Source organism: Zootermopsis nevadensis, unplaced genomic scaffold, assembly GCF_977971745.1.
Source record: "Zootermopsis nevadensis isolate Lab colony 2312 unplaced genomic scaffold, Znev_1.0 Znev_ptg000024l, whole genome shotgun sequence".
Lineage (NCBI taxonomy): Eukaryota > Metazoa > Arthropoda > Insecta > Blattodea > Termopsidae > Zootermopsis > Zootermopsis nevadensis.
In genome coordinates this window covers 14147687-14173318 of record NW_028259156.1, presented here as the reverse complement: position 1 = coordinate 14173318, position 25632 = coordinate 14147687, and the positions used below count along the sequence as shown (strand labels likewise).

General features: G+C 38.4%; 1 protein-coding gene across 5 annotated transcripts in view; it reads left to right on the top strand.

Moving 5' to 3' along the window:
• LOC110830897 (cardioacceleratory peptide receptor) overlaps positions 1-25632 on the top strand; it is a 103797-nt gene that overhangs the window by 69934 nt on the left and 8231 nt on the right. For 4 of the 5 annotated variants that reach the window (XM_022066282.2, XM_087355353.1, XM_087355355.1 and 1 more), the window contains exons 4-9: positions 3285-3388; positions 4069-4162; positions 5141-5236; positions 11152-11337; positions 18996-19157; positions 25100-25280. In XM_022066282.2, the coding sequence (XP_021921974.2) occupies positions 3285-3388; positions 4069-4162; positions 5141-5236; positions 11152-11337; positions 18996-19157; positions 25100-25280 (823 nt within the window). Of the gene's footprint in view, positions 1-3284; positions 3389-4068; positions 4163-5140; positions 5237-11151; positions 11338-18995; positions 19158-25099; positions 25285-25632 lie in introns of all 5 variants that reach the window. The other variant, XM_087355356.1, reaches the window with a different exon arrangement.

Genomic DNA, 25632 nt, shown 5'->3' with positions numbered 1-25632 from the left:
CTGACCGGATTTCGATCAAATTTTGTGTTGGGAGTTTGACACCAATAAAGGTCTGTGATGAAATTGACGTTGGGAAGTGAACTCTGTTGTCGTGAATTTGATTTTACTAATTCCGCAGAGTACTAAAGGATTTACTTCAGTCTTTAGAGCAGTGGTATTCAACCTTTTTGGTTCGCGTACCCCCAGATATAATTTCTCTTCAACTTTGTACCCCCAAAGATGTTGGTGTATAATTCAAGTTATACATAGTATATAATCTACTATTTTTATTATTTAGTGTTCTGTCTGACGACAGGTCCATATGAACAGGATCCTTCCATCCTTTTCTCGGACTGGGACCTGTTCATATACGTTCTTGGCAGATGATCCAGAAGTGGTTTGCCATTGCCTTCTTCTGTGTGTGAATGGACTAATTGTTGGGATGCCACAGAGAAACCGGAGAAGCCCCCGGAGGAAAACTCTGTGTTGCCCAGACCACGGCCTTGCCCAACACAAGTTATAAATTCGGGCACCACCGGGAATCGAACCCGAGACTCCAGGATTACAAGGCCAGCGTTTTAACTGCTAGACCACCGTGGCTATATAATCTAAATCTAAAATAAATTAAATTAACTACATTACTGATTAATCATAAAAAATATATATATTTTTTAAATTTCACATACCCCATAAGATGTCTTTGCGTACCCCCGGGGGTACGCGTACCCCTGGTTGAATACCACTGCTTTAGAATGACGAATTTCGATATAATGAGGTTACTGCATTCTTATGCTTCTGATAATGAATAAATACTACAAATAAAATTAAGGAATCCCAGAATTTATTTGCGTGATAAAATTATGGCGTCTGTATTCCCTGTTCAGAGTCAAACGAATCGAAAAACCGTCCCTTGTGACAAATGCGGGCTCGGCAATCGTGTAAAAATATTTTCTTTCCGAAACGAATGATTTTGAGATGTTTTTAGTTCATAAATCTGTCACCTCTATAAAAGGAACAAGTGTTGCAGTGACGCTGAGATAGCGAAGGACAGCTTGTCAATAACTGAAAAACACCTTGCATGGGGAGAAAATTCAGCATAATATCAAACGTCCTCTATTCAAAAAAGAGAAGTTTTCTGCTCGATTTCCCGCGAATCCTGTTATCTGATTCAGTGTACAACAGTAAACCACATAAAACAGAATAACTTGTATTCTCACACCTGGTCCTATTGTGAGGTAGTCTCACGAAGGAAACTCAGATTGATATCGGTACCTAGACCCTCTGCATTCGCTCTTTCGCTTTGTTAATTTCCTCTGAACCCAGACTCTTTGTCCGTGTTTCTTACTTCAGTAACAAAGGAATGCGTACTCCTTAAATGTCATTGTCTCCTATAACCTATTTGTCGAATGGCCCGGGGGCTGAGAAGCGATGACAATTAGAATTTTTCGTACTTGAAAAATTTTAAACACTCGTAAGAAGTTGGTAGGATCTGAGGTTCGCACGGCGGTGAGTACGAAGATGGCTGTCTTCTGGGTTGTAGCACAGTGCAGCCTGGTAAAAGTTTACCGACGTCTCACAGGTACTTGCTGCCTCCATCGTCAGGTGGATGGTCTACTAGACTACACGGCGCTAAGGCCCAGAAGACAGCCGTCTACCTGTAAGTATTTATTTCGTGTGTTACTAACTTACAGTTACAGAAAGTATTGGATCAAAGATGTTAGCCGTTCGTTCTGAATGAAATTCGAGTTTTCCTGAAATCGAGAGGTTGTCAGTATACAAAGGTAAACGTAGAAACTTAATAATGTGTCTGCTAAAAGCTGTTTCCTCATATTCAGTGTTAAAAGTGTAGCCCCTAGCTCTTAGGCAATACATATTACGTGAGCAGTAGATGGTTGTTTTGCTGTTGGGCAGAATCGTGGCCCTTCAACCTCCTCTCGTTCCGTTTTTATCTCACACTTCCTTGCAGCATAAATTCCGTTTTTAATGAGTTACTACCTCAAAATTAGGTGCGTGGTTAATTTTCAAAGAAAAATTCGTCCAATTCTCATGCAACAATTTTTATCTGAATTTCCATAACTTGGGGTTGGTAGATCTTAAAATATTCTCTCATACATTCGTGGATATTCTATGGAACACACTTTAAGCGATCAATCATAAGTTCGTTTTTGGTAGTGGCGCCGAAACCGATTGAGTTGAGTAAGTAAGGGGATTTTATTGAAAATGGCGGAGTACCAAGCATGTTAGTGTAGCAGGAATGCTGCATTATTTTCAGAGGATATTCGGTTCGAATCTTGACCTGTATACCCTGCTTTGTCACTCCAGGCTCCCGCCATTGTAATATGGTACACTTACCTACATTCCCTGAGGTTTACAGTGCCGGTATAACTAGTACATGTGGTGTGGAGGAAATACAGCTGCCATAATTAGTAAATGTTTATTTTATAATTTTTGGTTTGAATTGTTTAATGTGTTTGCAGTCGAGAATAAGCTTACACCTTAGTCAAAATCAAATGGCTTTGCGAACTGTGATGTGACTTTACGTAAAGACAATTGTTAATACGCTGTTGATACTAGCCGTCAGTGTGGGTGCATGTGTCCTAAGATTGTAGCTGAATTACATTCATGTAGATTTTACATAACTGAACCAAATACAAGCACCATTCATATACACAACTAAAATCACCTAACACATCAGATTTTTGTTTAATGTTGAAATGTAAAATGTAATCTTTGTTTCGTGCCAGTATTATTAAGAAACAAATGAATCGGTGGTGTTTATACAAGGGTCATTAAGCAGTAGTTTTGTTAAGTATACATTCTTATAAATAACACGGCATACTTATGACCGGAACAGGCTACCTTTTCAGATTATATGCAAGCATTTAACGTCTTACAACTTACTTTTAAATTAACGTTAAATACTTTTGGAGCCAGAGGATAAAAGAACCTATGCACACAATTATATAATCACAAGATGTTCCCTAGGTTTATACAGGATGCTGCTAGTAAGATTCATGTAACCCATTTGCATACTTTAATATCTGGATAGCCTCCTCACGTGAGCTACTTTGACGAATTTGAAATGTCACTGGATGAAAGGAAAATTGCTTTTTTAATCAGATAAGGAATGTGGTTTATCTATACAGAAGCTTCTGATTGGTTTGAGGCATTTATGTGGAAACCTTTTATTTAATTATACATATTGTATCAAGTACATAATACCTAATATGTTCATTCAAGTTTTAAGACGTAGAAGTATGTTTTAATCAACCTATTTTCTGTTTATCTAAGTGTCTCTTTTACAGACCTGTCTGTTGGTCTCATTAGCGTTTTGACTGATATTGTCTGGAGAATAACAGTCGCCTGGAATGCCGGCAACATAGCTTGCAAAGCTATCCGCTTCCTCCAGGTAAGCTTAGGTAAACATAGGTGGCATTTGACACAATAAAATTAAAAATACGTCATAGGCCTAAGTAAGAACTTTTATAAACTGTTTCTGAAATAGAACAGCCAAGTAAATGTATAAATAAAACACCTTTAAATATTAACAGATGTTTTATTAACAATATTAGATTCTTGAGTGACGTTTCAGTGATGCACAAAAATACGTTTATAGCAGGCCATCTTTAGGATAGAAATCGATTCACCTCTACCCTGAAGATGGCGGCGTTATGTTCTTCCGAAGTGTTGTTACCACCAATAATTCTACTCAGAAGAGCGCTGGCAACATTGTGTTGTCTACAGTGTTTTAGTTATTAAAATTTAAAACATCAACATGGATTCCTTTGGCAATAAATCATTGTAACATGAACAGGTTGTGCCAACTTTAGAGTAACAAGTAGACGTATTCATTGTGTTACTTCTTCATTTGAAATGGATGTTCATGCTTCAGTGTGTGAAGGAGCACTTCTGACATTTTCTATTACGCCTTCTTCGTTTTTTTTATACCTTTATGCCCTTCAATTTCTATGTCTCTGCTTTGTGTTCTTCTCGGAGCAAAGAACTTTGTAGTGTACAAATGACACAGTCATTGCAATATATGCAAAGTGGTCCTGTTTTGACGTCGTGTTCCTTTGTTCCCTGCTTCAGTGTGTGGTCACGTACTCTTCAACGTATGTCTTGGTGGCGCTCAGCATCGACCGATACGACGCCATTACCCATCCCATGAATTTCTCCGGAAGTTGTAAGTCCATTTAACTGTTCTGCTACTCTGAAAAATACAGGGACATTACGCATTTAAAACTTAGCGCGCATCCTTGGTTTTACCTTTGTAAGGAAGACGATAAGACCGTCCACTCCAAATCTCATGTGGCAATCTACATGAAACGGAATATTTTTTTTAACATTTATAATAGTTTTTTAGACGATGTACTCACAAATTTCTGTTGGTAAGGTTATCTGTCATACGTTATTATGGGGGCAGTTGCGGTGTTGTTAATTTGTTACCTGACCAAGGATCCAATAATAACTCTGAACACATTACAACAAGTGTTGCCATGTCTACAGTGTAGAGTAGTCGTTTGATGTCTAATGAAATACTTAATATTTTACCAAATAGGCTACTTAAAATGTTTATAGATATTTTGATATCAAATACTTGAACGTGACAATCTCAAATCTAAGAGACCGGTCGTAAAATTTACCATAACATGTTCACTGGAAACGTTCTGACTCAGATTTATGCCTCAAGTCCCCTGTAATTTATGACACCGTTTAGAGAATGCTCCATAACAGTTTCTGTTGTCATGCCAGAAAATCTTACATCGTGTGTTCTAAATTTTCTTTCTCCGTCGCGTACATAATCCGCCCGTTGGTTCCCGTTGTTGAGCAGCAGTTTGGGATGAAATTGTCGGAATATATTGTTACGAATCTATGACCTCTGATCGCATTAGTGGAACAAAAATGTGACGTGAAGAACGCCTTTGGAATGTCAGTGTACTCGAGACAGCACACCCTTCAAGTCGCGTTACGTTATTTCAAATTTACGTTTTGATTGATATCACGTGTCCAGTCCTGTTTGCTGTCTTATCGCATGCACCGACGTTCATTGCTATTTGTCATTCTGATGCTTAGCCCTTTCATTGACACGTTTTCTTGGACACCCTGTATGTGTTTGCTTTTGAGACGCGTCACAGCGCCGGGTGTTTTTTTTTGTCATTAGGGAGGCGCGCTCGTCTCCTGGTTGCCGTCGCGTGGGTCATCAGCGCCATCTTTTCAGTACCCATCGTGATTCTGTACCATGAGAAGCCTATACAAGGTAAGAAGTTTTGAGAATTCCAGTCACCTGTTGGTTCTCACGCCACACAGCGGGACATCCCAATGAATGATGGCTACGTACTTACATCATTTACCATCATTTCAGGTTCATTTAGCATCAAATTGAGTAATGATTTGGAGCAACGGCGAGTTTTTCAGATTTGCCTCTGGAAATTTAATTTTACATCCTAACAGAGCTGCGCAAGAACCTCATTACTCTCAGTCGAAGTATTAGCCCAAGATTCATTAAAGAATTTCTTAGATGTAATCGCTCGGGCTTCTGCTGCCATTCTGTAATAAACATCCATTGGTTCACACGTCGTCTGATATTAAGAGCGCTAAAATTATAGTACCTGGATCGTTAAGAAGTGGAAATAAGATGAAGCAGTATGACTGTATACGAGAGAAGCCCCCGTGGCGAAGTGGAGGAAACTGTAATCTTAATCTAGCGGTCATTATTACTTTTTGTCCATTTTATAACGTAGTAATAATTCTTACTGACAGATTTACATTTTTATAATACCCTTATTACGTACCAGCCCAGTACCTGCACCGATTCACTTATTAAGAGGTTCGTATTCTGTAGTAAAATTTCTTTGGGCGATATTGTGGGGTTTCGAATATAACATTATTTTAAGAATATTATGTCACTTGAGACTTTTATCGCCTATTTCATCGAGCTGTTTAATGCGTTTTGTGATTTCATGTTTTCTTGGCTTTTTACTTCTTATTAATTTATAATTTTGGCAGTTATTAGTAATTAACACGTGGATTTTGTGTGTAACAAATCCGTTTATAAAATATTCCAGAACATTTGTGGAAATGAAGTAAGTATTCAGTATGATGTACATCTAATTTGATGTTATCGCGCGCTGAATCTCTCTGTTCTGCTTCATATTCAGAAGGTACCAAGTTTGATTCTTTTTCCGGAGGCTGACCTGCGTGTTTCGTGACTCCAAACAAATGTTGGACGGTGACCAAACTTTGTTAGTGAGTGCTTTGAACTCCCGCCCCATATCCTGGAGGTTCAAGGTCCAAATCTCGCCCTGGAACCGGCTATTACGAAGTTTTTCCTTAGTACTTCAATGTGAATGCTGGGAAAGTATCTTAAATTAGACCAGGACTGCTTCTTTCTACATAATTCCCAGTTTATTATTTGTCATTAAGTAGTCTAAGAGATAAAAGAAGAAAATTTCTAGGTGTACATGCTCGATGGATTTCTCAGAATTAAATATTTCAGATAAAACCAATTTAGCGTAGTGAATGGAAGATGATGTTGCAGTTTCCACGACTTGTGAGTTTCTGAAATATAAAAAGAAAAAGAACCGAAACATGTAGAAGTGCGTGTATTCCTGGAAGACGAGACAAAATAGTCCGTGTTTACAAGCACGGTTTTGCTGTTGTGGTTTAGGAGTGTAAACCTCATTAATCACTACTCTCAGAAAAGAATGAACTCCCAAATGTAACAGCTGGTACGTATGAGTAAGAAATAAAAAGTTCTAGGAAGAACGTGTGACGACTGTGTTCGATCAAATACTTCGCTATACATCGTGAGGCTAACAAGAAATCTCAAATCCATTTAATGATAAATTCTTGTGCAGTGTTTGCGGTATTGAGCCCGAGGATTATTTAACAAATTAGTGACCCATGTCTGTACAATAATTCGACTAATACAGGTTCGAACTCCGTTGCCGTTGACAGATTTTATATATATTTATTTAGTGTTCTGTCTGACGACAGGTCCATATGAACAGGATCCTTCCATCCTTTTCTCGGACTGGGACCTGTTCATATACGTTCTTGGCAGATGATCCAGAAGTGGTTTGCCATTGCCTTCTTCTGTGTGTGAATGGAGTAATTGTTGGGATGCCACGGAGAAACCGGGGAAGCCCCCGGAGGAAAACTCCGTGTTGCCTAGACCACGGCCTTGCCCAACACAAGTTATAAATTCGGGCAGCGCCGAGAATCGAACCCGACAGATATAACATCTTATTTTCTCAGTCACCTTGTGTGTGATACTTATTGCACAGACCAGTAGCAATGTTTAATACAGTCTATGCGTACGTTTGTAGTCTGTCTCCGTAAAGAATGCCACGTGTTAGTCCAGTGGTTCGTTAGTTCTGGCCGTCAGACGGAAAACTAAGTACAGATTTGGCGTTGCTGTGGCATGCTGCCACTTTGTATTACTTCCAACAATTTCCTTAAAAGAAACTGTACATTTCTTTAACAATATAATATGTTTTGTGTAAATATAAAATTCTGATGATACTTAATGCATTTGTTCCTCTAACCACACCTTTCCAACTGTTCAGCGTTGGATATGAGAATGATTTCTGAATGATAATTTGGAAGTGTGTTGAAGGACGCTGTCGTGTGACAGACTCCGTAATAGACTAAGGAAATTCTCACACCACTTACCGATTATGAATTAATAATGTTAACAGTCGACTGTGAAGTTCGGTGGGCTGTAGTTCGATTCACGAGCCCAGTTTGATATTTTAAAGTAAACACTCTTTGATGTCAGTTAAATCTACTTTGTTGAAATCGCCGGTAGACGTACAAGATAAAGTTGCTGACATTCTATCACAGACGTCATGAGTTACCAAAAAATCGACGTGTTGTTGTTTGCATACGTTCCAGGAGCTCGCGGCTTGTTAAAGATGTAGTATAATGGATCATAATGAGCGATGCTGGAAACTGTTGATGAACTCTCATGTGTTTGGAAGTTACCGGGGGTTACAAGTGTTATATTAATTAGTTTAACACGAGTTTTTGCGTGCGCCAAACTGTCTCCTTCAACCACAGCACCAGTACCTATTGATATATTTTGAAAAGGAGATGATTAATGATCTTGTGTCAGTTTGAACTCTGCTTGGATATTTATCAGTGCAGGTGGCAAGGTGCCAGAATTTTCGATAAGAATATAAACGTGTTACACAAAAAAATACTCAGTAATCATTCATATGATCCAGGTGTGAAAAATGACCCCTGTCAGAAAGTAAGACACGCAAAGTCTCGTCTGTAGGTCTACGCAAATATTCTGTTGATGCTCGTAATTGATGTTAAAGTAAATTGTGTCGTTTTTGTACTCAGGACTGAAAGCGATCGCGTATGCCAAGCCTTTTAACCTTAAAGAAAATGATAGACACACTCCTCTTTAAAAGATGATGGTCGTTTAGTTGGTAACAAATTCTCCACCTTTTATGGATCACGTAGGTTTATTATCGCCTTTGCAAGTATCAATAATGTGGTAATTCTCTTATCAAAGAAACGCGCGTTCTCATTGGGTTATTTCCCATTTGACATTTTTGTTCGATAAGTGACAGCCACGGTGGTCTAGCGGTTAGAACGCTGGCCTTGTAATCCTGGGGTCTCGGGTTCGATTCCCGGCGGTGCCCGAATTTATAACTTGTGTTGGGCAAGGCCGTGGTCTAGCCAACACGGAGTTTTCCTCCGGGGGCTTCCCCGGTTTCTCCGTGGCATCCCAACAATTACTCCATTCACACACAGAAGAAGGCAATGGCAAACCACTTCTGGATCATCTGCCAAGAACGTATATGAACAGGTCCCAGTCCGAGAAAAGGATGGAAGGATCCTGTTTATATGGACCTGTCGTCAGACAGAACACTTAAAAAAAAGGTTAGGGGTAAGAAAACTATGGTCCGCTGCGATGTTCAGACATTAAAAAATAATACGATCCTCTTTAATTTACTACTTCACGCATACAAAATATATTGGAATTATGGAAATCGTAATAAATAATTTAGTGAATTTGCAGTTGAATAAATGAATTGATAAAATGAATGTTTTGATTCCGTGCTAGCCTGCAGTCGTTAACTACTTTTATGTACGTATTCTACCTACTGCAGCTGGGTGTGATAAAATTAAGTGGGCCGACTAGTTTTCTAGTAATGTGCAGGCGTACTATGACATCTTGAGGTCAACATTCAAAGTCTTGTTGTGACAGTTGTGAATTTCGGTATGATGGCGATGACCAATGAACCATTGGAGATAAGGATGTGAAATTTGGTGTAGAGACAGATTATAAGCGTACTCAAATATCTTATATGAAATACTGCGTATAAGTCAAAAATCAAACGTGGTCACCGTACGAATCTTTGGAGTATATCCAACAAATTTGAGATATACAAAATTTGTAGTTTATTCTTACACAAAATGAAATAATAATAATAATAATAATAATAATATATAATTTATTTTCATCTACTGAGAGTATGTTCTGTCTTGTCTAGGATTTTATCTGTGGCCGTCTGCGCAAAAGGCCAGCACGCTAATCCATGAATTAAATTTCATTGCAATCCTGGAACGAGGTAATACATTTACATTACCCAAATATGACATTCAGAGCGCAAGATTTATAGCACTGGAAGTTTTTGTGATAGGAACGTAAGCTTTATTGGTTCTGTCTTTAAGTGTTATAGTTTATTTGGTGAGTACAAATGAAAAATTAATTTTGTTTATTGTGTTCTTTGATGTGTGCTAGTATAGCCTATGGCATTACTCACCAACAGTTCCATTTTCTGATGTCTGTCAGTCATATGAGAGCGGTATACCGTTCATTATCCAGCACAACAATAAAAGAAAAAATAATTTAATTAGAATTCCCGCACAAACCTTTAGAGAATGAATAAACTTTATTTTTGTACCTTTGTGAAAATTTCTTTACGGCTACATAAACCAATCTGTTATGTTCTTCACGAAGTGTAATTAAGACAGGCAGCAATTTTATTTCGATCGAAAATTAATTACCCTCGCGTCCTGTCGAAAGTATGAGTCAGTAAATTATTATATTGTGCTCCACAATATAATACGTTTCAGCTAATATAGTAACAATACCAGTTTTTATACTAATGTTTTACAAACAATTTGTTTATTGTGCAGTAATGACAGGTGATCAATAACTAAGTTAGTAAACGGAAAGTTCAACACCGCTGTATCAAATGTCGCCATTGGACATTGGTGAGTTAGTTCCATCTATCTCGTATCCTTTCAGTTTGTCTCTCGAACATCGATTTTCGTGACCGATAGTTTTGCTGCTGCACTTTCGTTTACGGGAGATTTCAGTTTCAAATGTCGGCTAGGATATTGGCTACCTTGATTGGAAGTTTTCATGGATTTTTTCAAACCCTTCAGGAATATAACAAGATAGGACCTTAAATTGGCCATGAATACTAATAGTAAATATTCTTCAGATGTAAATTAATCTGAATTTTTTTGCATTTGTAAAAGAATGCACTGAAATAATATTTTCTAACATTATGAATTAAAATATCAACGAATGTAACTCGGTTTAAAATAGTTATCAGTTTTACAAATGGAGACGCAAAATTGGGGATGATGGACAAACCGTAAGATACAGTCCCCAGACCCCGGAGTGCAGAAATTTATTTGCACCAAAGTTACTGTGCCATAGTTGACAATATTGCTTGCTACTCCACATGTTACAGTATTTTATTACGAGCATCTAAAGCAGGTAAGTCCATGCGGAGACCGTAAGTGACAAAACTGGAACTACTCTGTATAAATCAATGCAAAGAGGTGAAGATTTCTGTCTTCTGGGTTGTTGCGCTGTGCAGTCTGGTCGATGTTTACCAACGTTCCAGAGGTCATACTGCCTCCGTAATCAGGGCGATGAGTATGAAGATTTCTGTCTTCTGGGTTGTTGCGCTGTGTAGTCTGGTCGATGTTTACCAACGTTTCAGAGGTCATACTGTCTCTGTCATTCATCGCCCTGATGACGGAGGCAGTATGACCTCTGAAACGTCGGTAAACATCGACCAGACTACACAGCGCAACAACCCAGAAGACAGAAATCTTCATACTCGCCGCTGTGAGCACCTAAACTCTCATGTGGTTCATTAATGTCTCAAAACTTAAGTGGCATTCTTGTCTCAGGTCGCCTTCAGTGCTGGATTGACTTCTCTGAGCAATGGCAGTGGCAGCTGTACATGACGCTCGTGGCGGTCACCCTGTTCGTTTTACCAGCCGTCATCATTTCTGCCTGCTACACCGTCATTGTATCCACGATCTGGAGTAAAAGCAAGCAGTTGACGCCGGATCCAAACAGACGACAATCGCGCAGTGAGTGCCCTTCTCTAATGGATTTCTGCATCTGAACTCCTCTCAGTAATATCGCTGAACAAAGCCATGTCAGAAAGTCTGAGTGAGCTTGAGTTGAAGACAAAAATGTGTGGGATTTGGTACGTCTGTTCCCTGCATGAGTGTTATCCAGGGCTTGGGAAATGCTCATTGTCCTGGGTTTCTTGTCTTGGAATCCATGTTAGGTACTCGATGTCATTCTTGAGCGAATTTTGGCATCGGATCAACGCCAACTACTCTGTTGAAGGTGGACTGTGTAGGGTCGATTACCAGGTTGATTCCAAGCTTAAGCGATTAGCTTACAAGTTACCGTTTGTGTGCTGAGTTAAATTAGATTTAAGTAGTTATTTTGTTTCAGAGATCGTAGTGCCCTGCAACAATTGTTAGTAACTTTATAAGGAAGAAGATGTTATGGGAAATGTTATCGACTTAGTTGTTTGAATAATAAGAGAACGCCGGAAAAAAGTACGTGTTAGGCAAAAAATAAAGAAATGTGTTGTCTTTTGCAGAATTAAGAACGTTTTCATTGCAAAGTAAGTTATATGCTTATGTAATTGATCTGTAATACTTCTCTGTGGCTTTAATTACTCTTTTAATAATGAAGACTGTTATACCACTAGAATATTTGGTGTTCGTAATAGGATTATGTGTTGTATTTATATACGTATGGTTTATTTAACGACGCTGTAAATAGCTCAGACTAGACAGCGTCAAATGACAGGTTAATGAATAATAAATTGGAAAGGATGTGGAAAGATGAATTCGTGGTGTAATTTAAGGCGCGGTTTGTGTCTGGATGACTGATAAAACTACGGAAGGCATTGGTCAGAATAGCCAGTCTCCGTGTCGAAGTTTGAACCCGGGACCTTACGAATACGATGTTAAAGCGCTAACCACTTCGGACTGGCGGAACATTAGACAAATAGAATGCTGTTAGGCCTGTACTTCCCTGTGCCACATATGCTGAGACGTGTCCACCGAATTTAAACTTGTAGTGATTCGAGGGTTCTATTTCGTGCGCTTTGTGAGATTCCGATCTGTGACGGGGAAACTCCTCTTTTGACCCTTAAGTGCAAGGCCGGAATGTTGAGCTACCAGAGCGGTCTTCGATAACTGGAAACCCTACATCAAATCAGTGAGCTGGAAAATTAAATGTGCCATCTGTAGACTCTTGCCAACAGAGTTACACACTATATGTAGTTTGGAACGGCAGGTAATTTAAAAATCCATTCCAGTTACAGGAGCAATATAAAAATTATTATTTGGTATGGATGTGGAAGGAAGCGATCGTATCGATTTTATATCAAGTACCAGGTGATGCAAATTACTTAGACAGTGGATGTAAGTCCCAGTCACTGGATTAAACAAAGACGTTTTCCTTCCAGTACCGCTATGTTTACTGAAGTGAAATCGATCTTTATTTCACCTTATTTCTAAAGTCGATAGACGTCTGTGTGTCTGGATTCACAATCTACGATAGACTGCTTACTGATAGATCTTATATAGATTTATCGCAGTCAAGACAGATAAGACTGTTTGGAAAATTCCCACGGAAGAGAGTTTGTTTTGAAAATTATATTAATTTCTTTCTGTCCACCGCATAATTCTTTTTACAGTAACTCCGTGGATCAGAGGTCTTCTTGAGAAGCTAGTAGTAGCTTACCAAGGTAATTATTTGAAATTCTCTGTCGGTTTATCACCACTTTCGGTAAAACGATTTTCGGTTAGAGACAAATACCAGAGTTGTAAGACACATCCTACTCGCCCGCCTTCTTTTATGTTTACGAAACTGAAGGTATTTGAGTAATGGTATCATTTTAAATTACTTAGGTCTAATTAGGTCTAAAAAAACTCTTTCTGAAAATGATTTCCAGCAATGTTTCCAGGTATTGTGGATGAGCTGAAATTCTTGTATGCTGTCAGACAACGCGTACTCTAAAGGTGCCTGAACCCACTAAACTGTCGTGTGTGCGTTTATAAGTTATACCATTGTAAAAACTTCCTAGAAACGTAATGTCGCAATAGACGCTAAATGATGAAGAGTTTTCTGTCGTAAACGTTCTGCGATGTTTGGACATCCCTGGCCTAGACCTTCGTTATAAGGTTTCAGTTCGCTTGGTATTCCTGTAATGAACTCACCTTCCAACTTGCGAAATTGTGGACTATGAATACACTGTAGGTACATAAAACCCAAACACACGGACTATGCCCATGTTGGAAAGTAATTTCCAAAGCCTGAAGGAGAGCGAACCTTTGTCTGATGTTAAACTCCGCTTTAGAGAGTTCTGTATACGCGAAAATTCCGCTTATGCCACCAGAAGTTTTACCATAATGACACAGAAACTTCTCAGGAGCATTTGAAACGCAGTTGTCTGACAATTTGTAACTGGGATTTCTACTTACTTGAAGTCGTTGTTGGGTCCAGAAGTTCTAATCCCTAGGATCAACGGTTTCTACCCTGCGCACAGCGACCGGGTACGTGTCACAGTATCAGGAAACATAAATGTCTTCTTTTAAGTATAAACTTTACTTGTTTTTTAAGAGATATTTTATATTTTACTTAGTGATCTAGTAGCTTATTATCTCTGACTTACTGTTACTATGGCATACTGACTGATTAGAGAATGAAGTCGCTGAGTTCAACCTTTGGTATGCACTCCTAGGACTAAATTTCTTCGAAATCTGTTTAGTATTTTCTAAGATATAACGTGCAGACAGGTTCACTGGTACACATAAACGTGGTAAGAAAATGATTTGCGTCATTGTGTCTCATATAAGCATTTTATGAGGTATATGGAGGGCTTCAAATGAGGTGTGAAACTTTCAGCAATGGACATCAGTGTTAAGAAGATTTCTTTCTTCTGGGTTGTTGTGCTGTGTTGCCTCCGTCATCAGGTCACGATGAATCGCCCTGATGACGGAGACAGTATAACCTCTGAAACGTTGGTAAACATCGACCAGACTACACAGCGCAACAACCCAGAAGACGGAAATCTTCATACTCGCCGCTGTGTAAACCTCAAATCAGACATCAGTGTTATTATATGATGGAAATAATAGAATTTTTTCCGGGTGTGTGCGTTGAAGAGACGAACGCACTTAGAGACCTAGATGTAGATGGAAGGATAATATTAAAGCAACAACGTATATGTGTGTGGACTGTATTCCTGGCTCAGAATGGTGTGCAGTTGTGGGTTTTTTAAACCGTAAATGGACCTTCGGGTTTGAGGAAAGGCGGGAGATTTCTTTACCAGTTGAGCGCTTGCCATCTTCCCAAGGACTGTACGCCGGGTTAGGAGAATAAATAGCTGAAGCCCAATGGTAGAAACGTCAGCAAAATACTATCAGGGTTCGAATTTTTTGTTTTTCGTTCTATTGTAGACTCTGCTGTTTATCTTTCGTAGCTTTTCAGTGTAATTCGATTCCTTTAAGAAAACTCTGGACAGGTCATGTTACGTGCTCCATAAAATTCTTCCTTCCTTGACGTTGTTGTTAACTGTCGATGTAATTCAGGTCTTGATGCAGAGAATAGGTTTACAACCTGTGATTCGTGAAACAGCTTTGGAATTACAAGTCTGTTGGAGGTGGGGGGGAGGTGTTTAGAGTGCACTTGCTTTGTATATGTAGAGCAGCATTTAAGTAAATGGTTGGTTAATTTGTTTTTGTATCAATTCATGCTTGAATAAATAAATATGACCATTTATAGGGCGATATATATGGTAAACATGTATAATTAAAAGATTACTACCATTATCACCAGTCCAGTACTATGCCTGATGCTTAAAATTGCGTTTATTTAAATTAATCCTATTAATTAAGTTTCACTAATACTTAAACCGCGTAAATAAATCGATTAAATTTCTGACAGATTAACGATAATGCGCTGAGAACCATTTCTGTTCAATCGTCTGTTTCACCCGTTATAAAGACGGAAAAAGCAACATATTTCTGTCTGAGCAGGTTTGACAGTGATTTGTGGTAAATGAATCGTTCATCTTAGGTGATAAAAGCCCATATGAAAATATGCCAGCAGTAGCATTGAATTCAAATCCACTGAGATGGAAGAATCTTGGATGACCCTTCTAAACCCACGACGAGAATGAAATGATACACTTAAAATTTCAGATATCGGAGGCTATTTCTTTGAATGTCACGCGTACTTTCATATATTTCCGTGGAAGACCGTCTCACATTTGTGATTTTCCTACAACCACCGGAAGCTTTGGGAAACTTTCGTATTGGGAACAACAGAAGACCAGTAGCCTACGTCACAGATTTTGGTATTGATTTTGAGTATAACAGTTAGGGTAGCTGAGTATTAACGTGGGATTCGAACCATGGTAGTACCACCTCGGCGTATTCACAACACACAAAAATTTGTTACTTTGTCAGAACTGAGTGAATCGGAAGACATATCGAATAATTCACAATCGCCCCTGCTAGTCTCGAACCAGAGATTATAGAACAGCGTCTTACTCGTAGACCACGTGACTATTCAGTTGTCTACATTTGCTCTGTAAATACCATAATTCGGTTGCTATTGATCAGCTGAGATGTGATCATTTAAAAATTGTGTCTAATCACTTTTCTGAATAATCAATGTAGAATTGTCATTGCACATATTATTATTATATTATAATTATTATTATTATTATTAACTTTCCTAGAGCTGCTTTTATCGTTGTTATTAATGAATAGAAGAATATAAAACTCGTTATTTTACAGGTCATTAGCTGGTATCGATATTTTTCATGTTTTATTCATTATGTGAGAACAGCACAATTTATATTCAACTGCAGAATATTGTATCGATAAAAATCAGTCTTTGTAATATCCACTCAGTATGTTGAGTAAAATCTACGTTGTTCTAAATCATTCATCAGCGAAATGAGAGGGTGTTTTCGAATAAATATAAAATGTATGTGTAGAAGTGGTTAACATTTGCATACCAATTTTATACTTCTAAATGTAGATCTAGGCATACCTGTTTTATGTATAACGTCTGCCATGCGCCATAAATTACAGTCATTTTATTTTCATAAACAGAACAAGTAGCCTACCCGTCCAGCCCTTCGAAGAGTAGCGCGTTTTTTACATAGTAAAACGCTTCGTTATTTCTGTATAATGTATACTTTATACACTGATTTTAAGAAGTTATAACTCTGTGGACAGAAGTTAAGGCCTCATAGGCCTGGAGCTACGTTGCTATTTGGTGTCAGTATACAGTATTTTATTGCATTGAATCCGAAATAGGCCTGTAGCATGGAGGCTATACTTGAAAGGCATAAAAATGTAGACGAATCAAAGCCAAGCTACATTATAACGAATGACTGACAACATGACATAGAAAAAAAATCCATCAGAGAAAAATAACTACCTATTTCGTTTAAAAAATTCCGGCTTTGTTATAATTTTACGTATTCCAAAATAAAATTGTGATTTTTGACGTATAAGACAGCCTATATAGATTTGCGGGCATGTTTTAGCCTATCACAGTACAAAATACACATTCCTATTTCTAATCGTTTATTGATCATAAACATCAAACAGAAAGTCATATAAATTTCGTGATTCCTCCATGTTGTTATTTTACATTCCACTAAAAAAACAAACCATCAACTGTTGCGTATTGTTTCCCCACATATTGCACGTATGTGCGTAGTTAGAATTTCAAGCGAAAGCAACCTACATTCTTTCTAACCTGGAAGTGACTGAGAGATTAACTCGTACCTCATATTTGGGAGGTCGTGGTTTTTAATGCGGGTCCCAATACTTATATTATTTGTCAATATTCTCGAGTTAACTGGGATGAAACAAAACACATACACGTGGCGTAATCATGAACTGATGTCATCAGAACAAGAATATGTTCACCGACGTTTCAGAGGTGCTTAACTGCCTCCATCATCAGGATTCTCTCTGATGTGGGTAGTATAACTATCCTTCCTCACTACTTTTATCTTCTTTGTTCTTGCAGAAAGAGATAGTTATATCCCGAACTAGAGTCAGTGGGGAACAAGGATCACCTCAGGGTTGACGTGGTAATTTTGATGTATATCAATAAATACAGGAACAACAAATTTAAGAAACCGAATAATTTTACTTTTTAATTTACAGAAAATCTTGTACACTGTTTCCCTGACTGGTACTAAAGTTTGGGTTACTGTCTGAAAGCCCGCTGTCGACTCTGTCCACTTGAGTACTGCCATGTGTTTTGACCTGCAGACCAGATCCCTTGCTGGCGAGGGAACCTCCACATATGGCTTGCTAGCGGGGGGGGCCTTCACCCCTGATCTTCCGGCCAGTTGAAATTTAAAGTCAAACAGTTACAGGGGTTCTGGACTGGTATAGTAGCAAGCACCTCTGAAACGTCCGCAAACGTTTACTAGATTACATGACGCAACGATCCAAAAGACAGTCATCTTCGTACTAGCAGCCGTGAGAACCTGAAATTTCACTTGGTGCTTGGATAGGTCGATCCCTCGTAAGACAAGTCTCATGGTGCAGCTGAAGTTGAAAGAGAAAATGAAAACAGGAATCCACCGGACCACTGCGTCGTGGTTTCTTTCCTCGATGCATTTCTCCGTCTTTTAAGCCCAGTTTTAGCTTCCTTTATGGTTTGTTCTATTTTGTTTGGCATGGTAGAAATAGCAGCCTGTTTTTAACGCTAACTTAGCCCTCCCTCTTTTTTTTTTTCAAGGGTCATTATCTCTTTACCCTTTTGCATTTTCTTTTGTTCGCATGCTTCGTAGCACTCGTTTTGTTCCGTTATACATGTTAGTCGTGAAGTGAATTCTTTTCGGTTGCCACTTGCCAGCCTAGCAAAATCTTTGTTAATAGACGTTACATGTTTCACGTCTTCTTCCAACTTTGTCCTTGTCCTTATTTGTTCTTGTCTTAGTACGGATACGGAAAATTTAACTTGTACATTATCTCGTATCTGATTGGAACATTTCTTAAGACTTTATACGTTGCCTACTGTTTTATTTAAAAAGGCGTCTCTACAGCTCTTAGATTTTCAGCTTAAAGGTCCAAGTTGATGAACGTGTCCATTTATCCATTCTGGAAATTCTCTAGAGCAGTGGTATTCAACCTTTTTTGTTCGCGTACCCCCAGATATAATTTCTCTTCAACTTTGCACCCCCAAAGTTGTTGGTGTATAATTCAAGTTATACATAGTATATAATCTACATCTAAAATAAATTAAATAAATTACATTACTGATTATTCAGTGTTTATCGTAAAATAATATTTTTTTTTTAAAAATTTCACGTACCCCCTAAGATGTCTTCGCGTACCCCAGGTTGAATACCACTGCTCTAGAATATTCTGTATAAACATTACAGAGAAATTGCAATACGTTAGGTGTTTCCATTCGCACATGAAATAAAGTTTTTGTAAATTAGGCCGTTGTTTGTGTCAGCAATGGGAAGTTCGCAAACACACCACGTCTTCAGAGAGATGTTTGAATCTGTCATGTTAAGTTTTTGAAGAGAGCAATATTAAAGAACCCCATTGAAGCGTGCAATTATATTTTACTTCCAATCAGAAGGTTTGAAGGCATAAAGAGACTCGTATAATAACAGGAAGTTGTTATTGAATACTTGTGTTTTGCATAGTCCAGCTTACTGTTGTTGCAGATAGTGGCGGAAACAGCCTTTTGCAGGCAAGTGGTAAACATAGGATGTTACATCATCAGCAACTCCAGCAGGAGGACCATGACAGCCGGAGGGCTAGTTCAAGGGGCATCATACCTAAGGCCAAGGTCAAGACTGTCAAGATGACCTTCGTTATTGTCTTCGGTGAGTTTTAAAATGTGACATGCCTGCAGTAACGTCTAACAGTTTCTTTCTTATTCTGGTTTATGTGCTGTTTTTTTGTGTTCAAATCCTCAGTAGCAAAGAGAAATCCATACGAAGAATGGGAGACACCAAACAATGATTAGACCTATATGGCGTTTACAAGTTACGGGATTGTTTTAAAAATTAGAAATGCGTTTTACTGTCACAGGTCACTCGTAGCATATTCAAAAGAACAAATCCAGAAATAAGATATGGAGTGTAGAGTCTGTTCTGAGTGCTGACGTGTGTGTATATATGACAGATGAACCATTCCGTATCAGATGAAGTGGACCAAAACGTATTACCAAAGTGGATGAAACCTCTATATAAAGAACATAAAAAGAAGTGTAACACTCCAGAGACCGGTTTCGTTCAAAGCACAGATCATACTCGAAATAAAAATGTAACCATAAAAGAACGATGTACACTGTGTCCGGGAATAACAAATTCCCCAGATAAACTTTGGTTGATAAATCTCTCAGTTCCTGGGAGGAAGCTGGAGGTTTTGAAAATAATCTCGAACCCACATCCAAGATCAGGTAGACTCGTTGATGCAGTAACCGTATAATAAATGGTACTCTTGTGACAAATTTTTTTTCAAGGCTTCAGCTTCATTGGTTCGCCTCTGTGGGTCTCCGCTTCAAATCTGTCTCATGACATATTCCGATCTTATTGTTGCCGAATAAAATTATTTAAAAACGATATCTTGACCGAAGTTTCGTAACGTCCTGTACGTTATACATATGTCGAATAGTAACCGGTCTTTAGCTTGTGCATTAGTGAATCTAACACCGATAAACTCTTAGTGAGTGCACGTAATTATCCGTTTAAAAGTGACCGCCATTGTTTTCGTTGTGGAAGGAACTTGGTAAAACTGAGACTGACACAAAATAATTATTTTATAATATAACACTCGCTTATGAGCTGTGATGTTTATTGACTGTAAAAATACCAACTTTTATCTTCCATTTATCGTATTTTTCTCTTATTCAGACGTTCTGTTTATGTAATTCATTTGTTTCGTGTATTCCTAAATTAAATTTTCTATACATTCCTGTAATGATTATTAATTTTCAGAACTGTTTCATTTCTTTTGTTCTGAATCTAAGGATAATTAATTTGTATTAATTATGAGAAGTATAATTTATTCACTGTTAATTTATAATGCTGCTTTATTTATCACAGCTGTTTTCATCTCTCAGTATCACAGTAAACGTTTATGTTTCAAAATGAAATCTGTCTTTCGATTTTTACAGTTCCCGATACTTATTGGTCGATTTAACCTTACAGTTTAATTATTTCTTTGCGTTACGATGAGCCCCATAGTTAGCTTCTTTTACGTTCAGAAGTGTGGATGAATTTACCATGTACGTCGCCCTTACAGCGTAAACTGTGTTGACAAAACTACGATAGAGCACGTCGTAATTATTTGCAATTGCATTACACCACCGATCTTTGCACTCAGCTAGTTAACTTTTTCTCTCTTTTCCTTCCATTTTCCCTTTCGTTATTTCTTTTTTATGTTCTAATTTGTCGTATTTTTAGTAGGTTGCATATTCTGCTTACGTCTCGGTTAGTAGTGCTCTAACCCACTGTTAAAACTAGAGTCAGTTTTTGTGTTTCAGTGTTTTGACGTAAATACGTCTATATGGAAGGGTCATTCCGCAAAAAAGTGTTACGAAAAAGTGTAAGATCGGTATCAACAAATCGACAACAATGTGTAAATATGGACCGATAACAATGGTCAGCTTGCGTGCATTGTTGTTACCTAGGAAACGTCATCTATTTACTCGGCATTGTTGTGTTACATTACTGCCGTCAACAATTCGCTTTCGTAACAAGATGAATGACATTGAAGATAACATTACATTACATTACAGAGACGTAAATATAATTTAAATACAGAGACGTATTTACGTCAAATTCTCCGGAACCGTGGTTCCACTGTAACTTTTTGTTTCTGTGTTTTGTCTCTTTAATTCCTCTTGCGGAACCGAATCGAAACTTCTTACAACGTGTAATTTTTACTTCTTATGTTATTATTAACGTACTTAAGTATCAGGCGAATGAACGAACTAATGAATGAATGATTGAATGAATATGGGTCTAAACTCTCGTTTGTTTAGTTTTTTATTTTTCATTTTCGTCTATGAATATGAGATAGTTTTGTTTTGAAAGCTACCGTTGTATATTATAAACAGTATAATATTGTTATGCCGTTATTCAAATGGTGTTTACGTGAAACAATTGGATTTAATAACTAGTCTTGCAGTTAGTAGATAGTTTAAGAGTAGATGTGCTGAACCACCCATTGAACAGAGATGTTACTGGCTTCCATAAACATGGACGTTGTATGTGGTTCATCAAGTATGTGTTTGTGCAATGTATCCAGGATCAAAGAGAAATTTTGACAGTGAACTGTGGTGAGTGTTGTATCGACCGTGTCGTTGTATTTTAGGGGGCCAATTTTGTGTATCTTGCTAGCAGTGATGTAGCCTTATGCCCGCTACAGTGCACTGGTATCAGTTTCACAGTTCTGTAGAATCTCATGCTAAACATGTGTCATGCTTTAAGATGTGCACTTGTGTTGAACAGTCGGGGTTATTTTAAGGTTTCTTTGTGTCTCCTGGTACCAGGAGACATCTGTCGGAGAACGGCATTCCACTGATAAAACATGGTGCTGATTTACTTTGTCAGTTGTGGCAGATTATAAAATATAACTATAAAAATATCTTACTCTGTCTACCTGTCACGACTACTTACAAAAGAAATGTGTCTCTGAGCTTCCGTTTCGAAGTTTGCATACAAATGGGGCCAAGTACCACGTTATGAAGGTGTGTAAGGCGCGTAGACATAACTCCATGAATATCTCGATTAAGCTTTTGTCACGTGTGCTTCTTATTTTGAGAAACGGGGTTCGATTCTTGACTCTGTAACTCTCTATTTTCATTGGCGTTCTTAGCGACTTTCCTCAGTATTTACAAGAAAAAGCTTTGGTAGTAGACCTAACTTAAATTAGGCCACGATCGCTTTTTCTCTCATCCCACAACCAGTGTTGTAAAAGCGTCGTTAAACGAGCCAAGGATCAAGGAAACTCTGCAATGTTAGCCGTTGCATTAGATGAGGTGTGTGGTCTTTATCACATCCAGCTGGGAAAGAGATTTCTTCTTCGTTTTTATTCATCTTCTTCCTAGAACGTTTCCACAGCCTTTTGTTTTATGTGGGTCGCCTAGCAACCAAGCCTCTCCATCTGTCTCTATTTTCCCAAAGCTCCTCGATTTCGTTTGTAAATAGGGCAGGAGAGAGTATCTTGACGTGGCGGTAATCAGTAAAAGTCCCAATTTCTCTCCCTTCCCCTTACATATCCAGTTGGTGCTCGGTTCAAATTTCGGCCCCGTTAATATGGTGGCATTTGTCTTTGGGGACGATGAGAAGGTTTTTAATTTGGTGACTAGGACATGACTTAAAATCTAGAACCCTCACGTATTTAACAGATTAGGAAATGTCACATGCATATCGTAACAGTTTTGGCGTACCATTTAGATTTTCAGTTTGTGATTGACAGATTTTGAGGTGGTTCGACGTATTTCTGCAAGAATCTCCAGTGCGGTAATTGTTCAGAATAGGTCCACTGGTTTTAGAGTTTTTTTTAACATTTTGATATTTGGGGTAACTATAATAATATCGCCCTTAATTTGCACTGTGCCTACTCTCGTATATTTGTTTCCTTTGTTCCTTTGCAAATGTATCGAAAATGCTTGTGATTCTAAAGAACATATCCATCTATTCAAACAAAATTATATATTCACTTCCGTGGTTTATTTAACGACACTATCAACAGCTCAGTTTATATGGCGTCAAATGATTAGGCGATTAATTAGAAAGTAATTGTCAAGGATGTTTAGTAAGTTGTTGTGACTTAATTTAAGGATCTGCCTGGAGGGTCTAAGGAAAACAAGGAAAGTATTTATGATAGCCTGTGTTTTGGTCGATATTTGAAGCCGGGATCTTCCGAATACGAAGCAGGAATACTAACCACTCGGTCGCGACTATCAGTGAAAATACTTTATCTTCCTGAAATAAAGTAGGATCATACGCTTCATCTGTCACGAGATATTATCCGACAACGGACGAAGGAAGATCCGAGCAATTGTTTCAAGCTGGCGCCACTGATGACAAAAAAGTTCTCGTGTTGTCCTGCTTTAACTTGTGCATCGTAACAAAAACGCAGATGAAGTACCACTGATGTGACTTCAGGTTGTCTTCTGCGGGGTATGCTCTTAATTAAATGCAACTGTTCCCGTAAGTACTCAAGTGCTTTTGCCTCTTCTGCTTACTGTAAGAAGTCGAATAATATTATTTTAGGCCCTCGTCTTTTTCTTACATTGCAGCCGATTCTTTTTTTGTGTGTATGAAAAAGTAACCGCACAAAATATCAATTCAATTGCTCAGTTCTTTCCGACAGTTTTGAAGCCAATATACTGATTGATTATATGGCATTCTAATATATTTAATGACACTCTTTTAACTGAGTATGATATATAGTGTCACATGAGATGGAAGTAAAATAAATTCCAAGTAGGTGAGGAATGGAAAGGAGAGGTACTTTCAGGGCATTAGCTTGGAGAGAAAGAGGACAGTCGCAACAAATCTAAGTTAAAACAATCGTTAGATCGGCCAGGATTCCCTACAAGTGTAAATCCTCGCCGGAAACACGTTCCATGAAATGGTACCGTAACGCATCGCCCTGATGATGGAGGCATCATGCACGTCTGAAACGTCCGTAAACTTCTACCAGACGTCACAGCGCAACGACCCAGAAGACAGCCTTCTTCAGCCCAATTATCAAGATGATTGACATGCCTTTTATAATTCGAACGTTCTGTTCTATAGCTCGAGGGCCGCTTATCTCTCGTAGATAGAATTCGCTGTCACTGAAGTTGGCGAGAGAGACCCATATTAATAGTTCTAATATTGTAGAATAGAATTGGCCGCAGGTGCTCCGTTATTCCTATGATACAAGAGGAATGTGGAATGCACACGTCTAAAAATACGTGTCTACTTTGGCTGCAGGTCGTGTGTAGAATTCTTGAACGCAATTTTCCCCTCTTACCATTTCTAAGATGACGAGCAAGAAATGTATTTATGTCTTTCAAAAGGTTCGCGTAAGTGTTCTCAGCAATTTGTGATTACATTTCTTTTGACACGAGACCCTTGCTTTTATGTTTGGGATAAATTGATTCTTCGAGTATCTACATCTTGCTGCTTCAACATACTTAAACCGTTCATTCAGGAAAAAATTATATCCTCAAAATAAATCGGAATGTAGGCCTATCTAAGAAGCTTGGAACGCTGTGTGACTTAAAGTTTCCGTGTTGTCCATATAATAAAATATAATATATTCAGGGTTCGCAGATATATAGGCTGTGTTCCTTTTAAAATATTATTTAAGTGTCAGCAGTTGGAAGCGAAAGCCTTTACTTGGTTGCAACAAACTTGGGAAAAATAGTGAATTCATGTATCGCTAAACGCGGTTAACATTTTAATCACTTACATGATGTTTTCTTGTTTTCTCATTTTAAAATAATTATATTTTGATAAAGAGAAAGTGTGTCAGGAACGGGTTGCGTGATTTTTGATCAGCCTGCATCACAAGGCGTAAGCTTCTTAAGGAAAAGGAAATTTGGTCGATAGTGCATGACCATGTTGAAAACCCGTCATCTGAAGCCGTCAGTAGACCCGTGTCTATACGTTTTGCATGTCGTATATTAACCCTTTGAAGCCGAAGTTCGTCTGATATTAAGAAAACAGTCCGGTCCAACATAAACGCGGTGTAAAGACACGAACTTTTCGAATCACAAGGCTGCTGAGTGTTGTGGTTGATGCATCTTACGTCTCCGCAGTGTTCGTGATCTGCTGGAGCCCCTACATCGTTTTCGACCTCCTGCAAGTATACGGCCACGTGCCACGGACCCAGACAAACATCGCCGTGGCGTCCTTCATCCAGAGCCTGGCGCCTCTCAACTCGGCTGCCAACCCTGTCATCTACTGCCTCTTCTCGACGTCCATCGGCCGCACACTAAGGCAAGTAGAGGCCACTTCAATGTATTTGTTCTGTTAGTAGGGAGTAAAATAATATATCTTCTTTAGATGTCATGGATTAAGCTCTCTGGTCTGTTCTGATTCATATTTTAGACATTCGGTTAAACATTTAGAACTCAGGATAAGCAGATCTGCAAACACAGGACAAAACCAAATAACGCAAACGTGGAGAAACGGCACGAACCGGTTTCGAAACCGGTATCCCTGTTTTCGAACCATCCAGTAACGTACCGGCCTTAATTCTATGGAGCAGAATACATTCTGAGAAACCGATATTTTCAGTCAAGAATTCTTTTCTTTTTATGGAACCCGAAGCTGCAGTAGCGTGTTCATA